Consider the following 11,956-nt stretch of genomic DNA (forward strand, 5'->3'; position numbering starts at 1 on the left):
GTTTCAGGTGCAGATAAAATAATCAAGAACCCAATTTTTACTGTGGATTGAATGTTATTACAATGATATGATTTTTCAAATTGAATAAGGTTCATTCAGGCTGTTTATTCCAATAAGCTATTAACATGTTTAGTTATGTTTTCAATATATACAGTTACTCACTGTCAAGGCTGACACTGTCAAACACAACAATTATTCTGGCAGCTGTCTCAATTACAAAGTCAGGGAGCTGAAAAGTGCTGTACCATGTGACTTTTAAAGACTTGATAAATATTTAATTTTTGAATCAATTTGTGAAATTTTAGTTAATTATTGTTGTAATTTAAATGTTTCAATACAACCTGGAACAGTGTAGGAAATTTAAAAAGTATTTGCGGGGTATTTACAAAATTTGGGGGGGGGGGGCAAAAAAACAGTAATTAATGCATTTAGTTTAGTTTTTAAATGTGAAATGAGCTCAGATAAAAATGCATACAGTAATCACCACCTTGTGCCAACAAGTTAAAAAACATACTATTGCTATTATAAGTACAGTATATTTATGTGTAACAGCGCTGTTTGTGTTGAGTGTATGGTAGAGATGAAAATGGAAATTAAATGAATTGAATGAAAATAAAATGATGGCTTAATGTAGAATTAGGATATTGGCCTAAACTGGTAAATAGCATAGAAATGCTTGTTCTGTATTCTATACAGACATATGTGTTGTGTTAGTGGGTTTTTATTTGTTCTAACTTCTCTTCTGCTTTCTTAATTACATTGAAAACCATGACACATATAATCTGCTTATTTATACCCATGTCTGTTTACTGTATAACTTAGTGCAAGGCAGGATCAGTACTCAGGAAAACATGGAACATTTAGCTTGAGGCCCCTCTACAGGCCAGAAATATTATTGCTGGCGAGACCGGTTTGAATTGACTGTGGAAAACATCTTTGTGCAGACTATCAGGCTTCACAAGAAAAAATCAAGAATCTGCAGCTTCCCTCTGGGACTGTGGCTGTTCAGCAAAGATACAAGTACTGTTAGCAATGTCACATTCCTCAACAATATTGCAAACTATTGATCAACTGTGAATAATAACATAACATGATGTAATACAAAAAAACACAAAGGCTAAATAGTAGAATTTAGACTGAATGTGACAGATAAGGCTGTAAAACTGTTGCCGTGGCTCTCTCTCTCTTTGTCTTTCTCACACACACAAACACACACATAACTCAAAATGCCAGGATTTGGGATCAAAGTCAGTGCTTGAGAGAGAAAACCAATGGAAAACAGATTGCCACCTTGGCTGTGTGTAGGCAGGACATATTGTAACTCTCTGTTAGCTCCCAAAACGTGACGGCAGACACACCTATTCTTATAAGCAGGTCTTCTCAGAAGCAAAGACATAAAGAAAAACGCTGTACACACCTGTATCAGCAGAAAATAAGACCACACTTTCATCTATCATCTGGTTGCTGTTCCATGTACCTGTGGAATGATTATTAAAATCACGGAACATAGAACCGTACATATTTTGCTTTACACTTATTTTGCTGCCAGATTTTGACAGATGCAGAAAGCAATATAGGCAGAGGTTTACACGGCATACAAAGAAATATATTCCAGGTCCCAGCAGGAATCACTTTTTTTTTATCAGTAGCCTTCTAACTGTTCCTTAAAGCTCAGTCATAACTTCACAACATGACAGATTAAATAAAGATTAAAGATGTCATTGCTGAAATGGCCGCAGCAAATTTTGCTATCATGTCAATGACCTCCCTCCCTAGAATTCATATTATCAAGGGTTGTAACGAGGTGTAACCTAATATACGGTCAATTCTGTTCATTATGTAGAGTCCATTATCAACAAAAGTCACAAAAAAAGTCTAACATTTATTTTCCATTTATTCTCCTTTGCTTCCCACAGATGAGCATGCTTGTCTTCACACTGCAGGGTTTGTAATCTCCCCTAGCACACCACACTCCACCTCCAGCTGAAACACACCCACACATGTAAAGTTAATAAGCGTAATGTTTCCGAATGGAACTAAAGAACTGCAGGACATGTAATTCACAAGAAATCTGTTTTCAGAGGGGATGCAGTTTTGAATTCAGTAAAGTCTAAGTGGTTCCTTTACTGCAGTTATAGCCTGTGCTAGCCTCACTGTCAAGTGTAGCTGATGCATGTTCAGTCCATCTCACAGTAGTCTCGCATTGCCAGACCTTCCTCCACAGCACTGCGGAGGAGGGTCTGGCTAGTCCACACAACATTACTGGATAGGAGAAAAACATGCTCTGATTTATTGGCATTTCTTTAAACCAGTCACAATTGTCATGGGCGACGCTAAGTGCTGGACACTAAGGCATGGATACCATACCATACCCGACGGGCCGGGCCGGGTTCGGACAGATATTTAGAAATTATGGTCGGGGTCGTGTCGGGCTCGGTCACATCAGCGCGATAAGGCAACAGCTTATTAACGTGCGCTTGTTGCCCCGTGTGCGCTGATGCGCTCATCTGTTGACATTTCCGAATGCCTTCCTACAGTTGCTTAACAAAAGCCAGCTTTCCACACAAACAAACGTAGCCTACATGTGTCATTAGTATGAGGAAAAAAAATGAGATTTTAACTGTGTCGGGCTCTGGTCGGGCTCGGACACAAATTTCTTAATACCTGTCGGGCTCGGGCCGGGTTCGGTCACGGCTCTGTCGGACGCGGGCCGGCCTCGGACAGAAAAATTCGGCCCGATCCGGACTCTACTGGACGCAGCACTGGTGCCTCTGCAAAATAGCATCAGGAAGGAACTTGTTTTGGTGGAGCATGTGCACGTAGGGAGGCGAGCTCTGGATTTCAAATGGCTGTCAAGCGTGTGATGAAAATTTTACTCAAAAAAAAAGATGAATATAATTTGATTGTCGGTTCTAGCTCAGAGTTTAGAATGTCAACACAAAGAAAGCGGAAGGTGAGGGACATCCGGTGGAACCTCCGTCTTTGTCGATAGAGACTAATTTTACAGTAGTCTATATCCACGACGTTCCGCTTCCAGGATTGCTCCGTTGCTGACGGAAATTCCACCGGATTTCACTCATTTAGGCCGGATATCCGTTGCCTTGGGCTTCCTTTTTGTTGGCAGTTTAAACTCCAGGTGGATTTATGAGGACTATGGTAAACCTTTTCTCCCAAGACGATTGTGATTGGTTTACAGAAATGCCAATAAACCAGAGCACCTTTTTTTCCCATCCTGGATTGCTGTGTGGACTCCCCAGACCCTCTTCCACAGCGCTGTAGAGGAAGGTCTGGCAATGCGAGACTATGTAATCTTTAACCCCCCTTAGTTGCTCTAACTTCCGGGGAAACACAGGAAACAGCAGATGATATGTCAGAGAGTAATTGTAAATCATACAATGTCACAGAATTATAATCACTAACTGCAATACAGCTTTTTGTCCGTTGTGAAGGAGGGTCTGGCAATGCGAGACTAACCTCTCTGTAACGTGTCCAGCACACAGGAACCTAAACTTTACTCACATCAAAATAAACAGCACATGATATACAGTAAACTCCATATACATTCCTATATAGTTCATGGTAACAGTCATTGTTTTTGTTATGACAATATGCACTACAATTAATCATCATCATAGTCATACAATCCTCCATACTTTTCTACTGTATGTGTGCCGCAGTCATGACCCAGTTTGAAGCAATGGTTTTTCTACCACGTGTGTTTTTCAAAGGTCATTTGTGTCATACAGAGAACAAATTTCAGCAGGTCCGAAAAGGACAAGTCTTACAGGTCACCCTCTGTGATACAAGTATTTCTAAATAGCCACAATATAGGGTGAACAGTCATAATCTATTAAGGTAAAAACAAGATAAAGGAAAAGCTAAACTAGCTAAAGCTATATATATATATATATATATATATATATATATATATATATATATATATATATATAAATTAATTAAAGTTGTTTCATAATTAATAATTTCTCTAGTAATCATTGATAGAAAAACTTGGACATAAACAATTTATGCAATGTAGGCTGCTCAGTGTATGCTCAGGAAGTGCATCAGTGATGTGGTCCTTACTATAATTGTAAACAGCAGTACATTCTAGAATTACTATAAAATCTTTTATTCTTCCTGATTTCAGGCCTCTTACAAGTGAAGGATCAGTCAATATTGTCATACAAGTGCGCTGAGGACATCCTGAACAAGCATACAAACCACACCCTTTATATCTAATTCTGCACCACATTGGAAAATTTTGAAATCAAGGTTTTGACTTTAAGAACTCAATTAATTTGTGCACAATTGACTTCTCGGGCTGTCTGTGCTTCACTGCCTCTGGACAGTGTCCCATTGTCGGTTTTGAAAGCACACTAAGACACTACATGGCGTAACACAATAATCAGATCACTCTTGACAAGCATCTAGCGAAACTGCTATAAGCGTAGTGGGCATCACTTCAAGTGGACAAAGATATGTGTCGACATAAGCAACATCCGTGTAGACATGGGTGTCAAAATACTGTGTTAACTCATTAATGAGTAAAATGCATCTCAACAGCAGACAGCTACAAATACTGTACATGATGACAGCTTGTCAAATTACTATCAAAGACATTCACTGACCCACTACATCAACAACAAGCAATATCAGTACTGATATGTTCCCATATGTAATCATAAATGTCACAATATAACTGTAGGCCATGTTGTCATGAACACAACACTCTGTAAAAATCTTAATTGTTGAGTTTAAAGCTGCTATAATCAATGTTTTTATATTGACGATGGATGGCATAACTAAGTGCCTAATTTTGTCGCTTGCAGTGATGAACCCTAAGATCATTTTTTGGTGGACACCAAAAAAGAAAAGTAAATATTGTGACACATTTGCCACAGCAATTGGTGATATTATGTCAATGTTATGTCTACAGCTCATCCCATTGCCCCCAAGAGACCAATCAATCAATTCAAACTATTTTCTCTGTCACATGAAATCATATGAGGTACAATTCCGGTGATATGTAATCCCATCAGCTCATTTAACTTGTGCATGATTCATCATAAAGCAGAAGCAGTGTGCTTGTGTAGAAGGGTGTAGAAGCTCCTCCTGAGCGTCCCGGTGCTGGCCTGGTGTATTCGGTACTTTCTACCCGACCTAACAGGGGGAAAAGGCTGTTACCCAGCTGGCTTGGACCTTTAATGATTCTCCTAGCCTTTTCCTTGCAGCGCCTGGCGTAAATATTCTTTAAACAGACTAGGGCATCGCCTATTGCGTGTTCAACCCAATCAACCAATCTCTGCAGGGCCTTGCGGTCCTGTTTCGGTGCTGTTTGCGTACCAGGCAGTGATGTTCCCTATCATGACTCCCACATGATGCAGGAGTAGAAATTGCTCAGTATTTGAGTGGGTAACTGGAATTTCCTCAGGCGTCTGAGGTGAAACGGTCTCTGCCTTGCATCTCTCACCACTGAGTCAGTATGCAGCGCCCAGGTCAGACCCTCGGTAATGTGGACACCAAGGTACTTGAAGCTGTCCGCCCTCTCCGCCGAGGACCCGTTGATATGGCGCTGTGCTGTTGTGTTGTTATAGCTGCACATTCGCCTTTAATACATTTGGCTTTTACAGCGAGAAAAGGCTGTCGCCTGGGTGGTTTTGATCTTCAATGATTCTCCAAGCCTTTTACACAGCTACATCTTCTATATTTAGTTGGGGATATACTCTGATATTCTATGACAAAAAAAAAGTCAATTAATTCAGCATTCATAAATCTGAGACAAAATTCTGTATTTAAAATAAACTTTTAGTTTTGTGGCTATCAGGTACCTAAATGAATGTTTATGATTCCCTGTGTGCTCTGCATCATTCCCACAGTTATCCTCTTTCATGTATTCAAACTGGATCAAACTGCTGCTCCCTGGGAGGAATGTGTCATGGGATATGTACGCGCATGGAGGCTCTATCTTGTGCTAATGGAAGCAGCTGCTTTGAGTGGCCTATTTATGAGCACTTCATGTGAGTCATGGAGTGCTCTCCAAATGTATTGGCTATTGCAGCTAGCAGCAAAACAGCACAGCTTCAGGTGAGTTGATGCTGTTGAATGCGAACTGGAAAATAATATGATTCATTATTCTGGTAGGGAAGAAAAAAACAACAACAGCCGTCTCACAAAGCTGGAAGTCAGATCACTTTAATGAAAAAAATTAAATGAAAACTATATTAATACATTTTGTTTGTGTGAATTTTCAATACAAAGGCGTTTCATTACATCGTAAGGTAATCAGTTTCCTGTCCCAAAGTATACCTTGATCTGTAATCTTTCTAAGCATGCTTTCAAGTCGCCTAATCCCTGCACTCTTTTCATTTTTCATCTTGTTCTCTCGAGTTTTGCTTTGGTGTGACATCAAAGAGGTGGCACTACAAACACGCTGCAATTCTCTTTCAAGTAATGGGAGATAATAGTACAAGATTACTGCCAAACCTTATTTGTCTAAGTGCATTAGAATAACTGCTAAAACTTGGCAGCAGGCCTATTACATCAGAGGCACTGCTTCGAATTACACCTGCATACAGAAGATTGGTTTGACGAAAAAGGTGCATACTGCAAATCAAAAAGTGAAAACCCAAACAGTACAGTTTATTTATTTATTTTATTTACAGGTTTTTATTTTTTATTTTGCATCTAGGTGTTAATTTGTATATCCATGAAGGTCATTGTAATTGTCATTGTAGCTGTGAAAATAAATGCATGAAAACAGCCCAAAAGTGTTATTAAATAGAAACAATAAAAGAGGTTTGAGGTGAGATTGATATGGTAACACAGGCTCAGGACCCTCCTGCTTGAACCCATCTGAATCTTCACTTTATTTCCCACCTTTTATGACACTTTACATATGTTTCAGTTACCTTGCAACAGGGTCAGTTCAGCTTGACTGCGTGACATGCTGGGCAACCTGCAACACGGAGGGGGAATCTTCTATATTTAGTTGGAGATATACTATGACATATCAAACTACAAGAAAATGTCCCCGCAAGGCAGGTGGTACTTCAAGGTCCAAAGGAGGTTTCTAAGTTAACTTGGGTGAAAAAGAGATATTTTAAATAGGCCCGAGTGTGTTTCTGAAAATAATTTTTTTCTTTTTAAATCCTAATCTTATACATAATTTAAAGGTTTAAAGGTTGGGTATGAGGGGTCTAATAGGCAACAGGTGTAGAGAATCTCAAGACATGTAATATGATCTTTTGGTTTGTGTTTACTTTTATATGATAGCTTTGACGCCAAATGTGGCACAGTCTGGAGCCATGACATGGCAATCCACACAGGAAACAGTGTGGCACTAGTCAGGTAACATGACAGCAGGAATAGCTTAATTCTGTCGTTAGCAAGATGAAAATAATCAAACGTGTGACATTTTCACTGCAGTTGCCAAGAAAGGGGAAGTTGTTTTTAAGTACGTTGTTAAAGGGGCCCCTCAACAATTTAGTTAGTGACAGATTTCAAAAGGATTTTAAAAACTGAAGCCGTAAAGGATAAGTTACTGTGACTTCGATTCCCAAGAATCGGTCAAGCTCAAAACCCACTAAGAGATATATATATATATATTCCCATAATGCAAATAAGTACTCTATTAGACCCTTGCTGCCCCCAAAATGGGTTATTTCCTCTTTAAAGGTTACATAGTCTCACTTTAAAAACCCATTATACAACTGTTTTCACATGCGGAGTAGTGCTCTTTGCAACATGTCAACTGATAATAAAATCGGTTGGGTTGCCCTTTTACAGTAAAACATGGGAAAAAAGGAAACAAAGGAAGGTTTGTTTATACAGTTATTCTTAGACACAATCTTGATGTACGGCAGGAAATGATCTAGAAATGTGTTCAGAACTAATTAATAAGGAGTTTGCTGTTATTGTTAAAGAGCATTAAAACATTGTAATTTCTCTGTGAGTAAGATTCCCATGTCGTACTGTACATACCAAAGTTATGACATACACATTATAATAACAATGAAGATAAATGCTGTAGCACAAAAATAGCAATAATCAATAATATCAATGGCAGTACTACATATTTCTAATAAGATTATTTTTTGGCCATTTTTAGGCCTTTATTTGACAGTACAGCTAAGGACATCAAAGGGGAGAGAGATGGGGGAATGACATGCAGCGAAGGGCCGCAGGTCGGAGTCGAACCTGGGCCCGCTGCATCGAGGAGTAAACCTCTGTATGGGCGCGCTCTGCACCCATTTTTAATCAATCTTAAGAACATCAGAGTATTGGCAGAAATGAAAGTGGGTATTATTGTTTATTTTTATATTGGAATATCATTTATTAAAGGTCCCATGACATGGTGCTCTTTGGATGCTTTTCTATAGACCTTAGTGGTCCCCTAATACTGTATCTGAAGTCTCTTTCCCGAAATTCAGCCTCGGTGCAGAATTACAGCCACTAGAGCCAGTCCCACAATGAGCTTTCCTTAGGATGAGCCTTTTCTGTGTCTCTAGCTATTGAGGAGGAGAGAGGGGGCGGGGGGCAAGGTGGAGGGTGGGGTTGTGGCCTTGACCAACTGCCACTTCGCTCGTTTGAAAGCCATGATGTCTCTCTCTCATGGGTGAGCCAAATATCTATGGGCGGGCAAAGCAGAGAAAGGGGAGGTAATCTTGCTCATTATGACCTCATAAGGAGAAGATTCCAGATCGGCTCATCTGAGCTTTCATTTTCTCAAAGGCAGAGCAGGATACCCAGGGCTCGGTTTACACCTATCACCATTTCTAGCCACTGAGGGACCATAGGCAGGCTGGGGGAACGCATATTAATGTTAAAAAAACTCATAAAGTGAAATTTTCATGCCATGGGACCTTTAACATCATTTGGTTTTGTCATGGATAAAGCGGGTATTTTGATAAAGTTGTAGACCATTTACTGTCATCATCTAGGTCTAGCAATGTTTTGAGCAAAAAAACAACAGGGTCTTCAGGGTCACAGCCTAACAAAACCTTGCTGTGGACCATGGATTCACTACACATTTGTAGTAAATTACCTTTTTGATGAACACATTCACCACATTGTATCATCCCTGATTGTCCATATGAAGAATGGTAAACATGAGAGAAAGTGACGTACTCATTGAAGTAAACATGAGGCGAGTCATAGTCCTTTCATTGGCATCATCCACAGTTTCCTGTTCAACTGTCTTATTTCTCTTCTCCCCCTCTCTCCCGTTCCACAACATTAAAAATCCATCTGGAACACAAACAGAAGTACATTGAACACTCACATCACATAACATCTTTTAAATTGCATGTAGTGGTAGTTACCCAGAGTAGACAAATCTGCCAGAGACATATTATAAAATGTACAATTTACTTTTATTTATACATAATAATGATATTTGTTCTCCCATAATAATGCACTATATCATACAGATTTCATATACGATTAGACTTTTCTCTTTCACCTCCGTGCTGCATTTTACATCATATGTCGCAATTGCAGATTTGACACAAAATACAATGCCTGAAACCCCAAAGTGTTCAATATTAAATAAACAAACAAGTAATTATGAAATAAATTGTCACATGAATACATTTTTTTAAATATATCCTACAGATGCAATAATTTCTGAAATGATTTAAGGAATTATTTTATTTATTTAATATTGAACATTTTGGGTCTCCATAGCTTTGCACCACAAAGGGAGGTTATGGAAACAGATACTTAAAATATGTTTCTACCGTATAATTAAGCAAACAAGAGGACTTAACAATGACATTGTGAAATTCAAAAACATCACAATGAATTAGGTGTTTGTAGGTGGATACAATATTCTATCTCAGTAATAGTAGTTTTGTGGATATAATAACCATATGGTAATGGTCATGACATATACTGTCATGCTGGCCAACCCCAGGAGTGTGTCTTACAGTGGTGAAATGAACGATGCAGGAGATAGCGATGATGAGGAGGCCGATGATGATGGAGGCAACAGCTACATAGAGAGCGTTCCTGCCCAGCCGCCTCGACCCATCATAGTCACCATAAGCATAGCTGTTCCTAGACTGAGAATACAAAAATCACTGTTGCACATAAAACTTTGCAAATAAAAAATAACAATGATGCTGTGTGGTGGACAAAAAGCTGTATTGCAGTTAGTGATTATAATTCTGTGACATTGTATGATTTACAATTACTCTCTGACGTATCATCTGGTGTTTCCTGTGTTAGAGCAACTAGGGGTTAAAGGTTACATAGTCTCGCATTGCCAGACCTTCCTCCACAGCGCTGCGGAGGAGGGTCTGGCGAGTCCACATAGCATTCGGGGATGGTAGAAAAAGGTGCTCTGGTTTATTGTCATTTCTTTAAACCAATCACAATCGTCTTGGGCGGTGCCAGGCGCCGAGCGGAGCCACTGTGCCGCTGCAAATATTCAAAAGGTTGTTTTAGTCGTGCAACAGAAAACTCAGATTGGACAGATAGTCTAGCTAGCTGTCTGGATTTACCCTGCAGAGATCTGAGGAGCAGTTAACCGTAGTCCTCAGAAATCCACCGAAGTTTAGAAATTACAAAACAAAGGTAACGGGACATCCGAAAAGAGTGACATCCAGCGGAATTTACAGCAGAATGAGAGCAATCACGCAAGTTAAACGTCGTGGACACAGACTAAAGCCGTCTACACATTATAGGCGGCAAAACCGCTTTGCGCCGGCCGTTCCGTTGATCGATTAGAGCGGTGCCGCACAACTGTGCGCTGCGCTACCCCCGGCGACACACACCGCTCGGATTTGCAGCTTTGCGCTGCGCTCAAAGTTAAAATTATTTCAACTGTGACCTAATAGCCTATGACCTTTCGAAAGCGCAACCAATGAGATAACAGCATGTCGTTACCTAGCAATGGGAAATAGCTTCCTTGCCACCCTTCATGACGTTTACCTGCGCTGCGCTTTGCTCCTCGCCCTACCTAGCGGTGCGCAGAGAGCAAATCGCGTATGTGTAGGTGGCTTATAGGTTATATAACGCCATTGGCAGGCAACCAAATGTAATGGTCTGTTTGGATACAATTACAGAATTCTCTGTTGTGTTTAAACATCGTTAAACATGTGGGATAATATAAGTATAAGTAAGTATAAGTATAAGCAACACAACTCAAGAAAATATATAACAGGCCTAGTCATTTTTAGACATTTGAATGTAGAAATTTTTAACATAAGATTTGCTAAATATTTGTTTAACGTAAACACATTTGAGAAACTTTAAAGTGTCATCTAAAGCTGTCTAACGTGTTGGGACCTGGTCACATGCTTTAATGGTTAAATTGTATATATTATTTTTATAATATTGGTAAAACAACACTAAGCATGCCTGCTGGCAGATTGCAAGTCTGGAAACACAATACATTGTTAACAGTTTGGCCGAACTGAATGTTTATATCATCAGTTTGCTGTAAGATGATTCAGGAAATGCCATGCTTACCATGATAGAGAAGACCAGGGCAACGATGTTGACGGGGTATGCAGGACAAAAGCAGGTAAAAATAGTCAAACAAAGGTAGCTGCGGAGTGGAGGTGGAGGTGCCTGTTCCTCTATAGAACCACGGTCGAAAAATACACTCCCACTCAGGGAATTTTTAACTTGCGAATTAAGCACTCCAAGAGCCATTGCACCTGGCAGAAATGAAACACAGTCAGGGGGGGGGGGGAAACACAAAAATTAGAAACAGTGAAAAGTTACAAACAAGCTGCAAATAACCAGAACCTGAAAGGACAAAAAAAATCCAACTTGAGTTGAAGTCCAAATTTTAACTAGAAAATGTTTGAAACCAGAAGTTGATAAGAAGACTGATATGTTGTTGCTGGTGCTTGTAGTCCTCTGTCAAAGCTGAAAATAGTGAAGTTTGTGGGGAGAGGTGGGAGGGGATCACTAACCCGGCTGGCCTCCATCCAGCACACTGATGGCC

General features: G+C 39.7%; 1 protein-coding gene across 2 annotated transcripts; it reads right to left on the reverse strand.

Annotated features, from left to right (window-relative positions):
• Positions 1 to 8,746: 8,746 nt before the first annotated feature.
• LOC120557925 (transmembrane protein 233-like) lies at positions 8,747 to 11,892 on the reverse strand. Of its 2 annotated transcripts, none has more exons than XM_039798631.1 (4): positions 11,779 to 11,892; positions 11,473 to 11,663; positions 9,927 to 10,061; positions 8,747 to 9,246 (listed from the first exon to the last, which is right to left on the reverse strand). In XM_039798631.1, exons 2-4 carry the CDS (start codon positions 11,656 to 11,658, stop codon positions 9,235 to 9,237), a joined length of 333 nt encoding a protein of 110 aa, XP_039654565.1. In that variant the 5' UTR covers positions 11,659 to 11,663; positions 11,779 to 11,892; the 3' UTR covers positions 8,747 to 9,234. The 2 variants fall into 2 exon arrangements, with proteins under 2 accessions (XP_039654565.1, XP_039654566.1); XM_039798632.1 differs by having other exon boundaries at positions 11,755 to 11,892.
• Positions 11,893 to 11,956: the final 64 nt, after the last annotated feature.

The sequence above is a fragment of the Perca fluviatilis genome, chromosome 4 (assembly GCF_010015445.1).
Source record: "Perca fluviatilis chromosome 4, GENO_Pfluv_1.0, whole genome shotgun sequence".
Classification (NCBI taxonomy): Eukaryota; Metazoa; Chordata; class Actinopteri; order Perciformes; family Percidae; genus Perca; species Perca fluviatilis.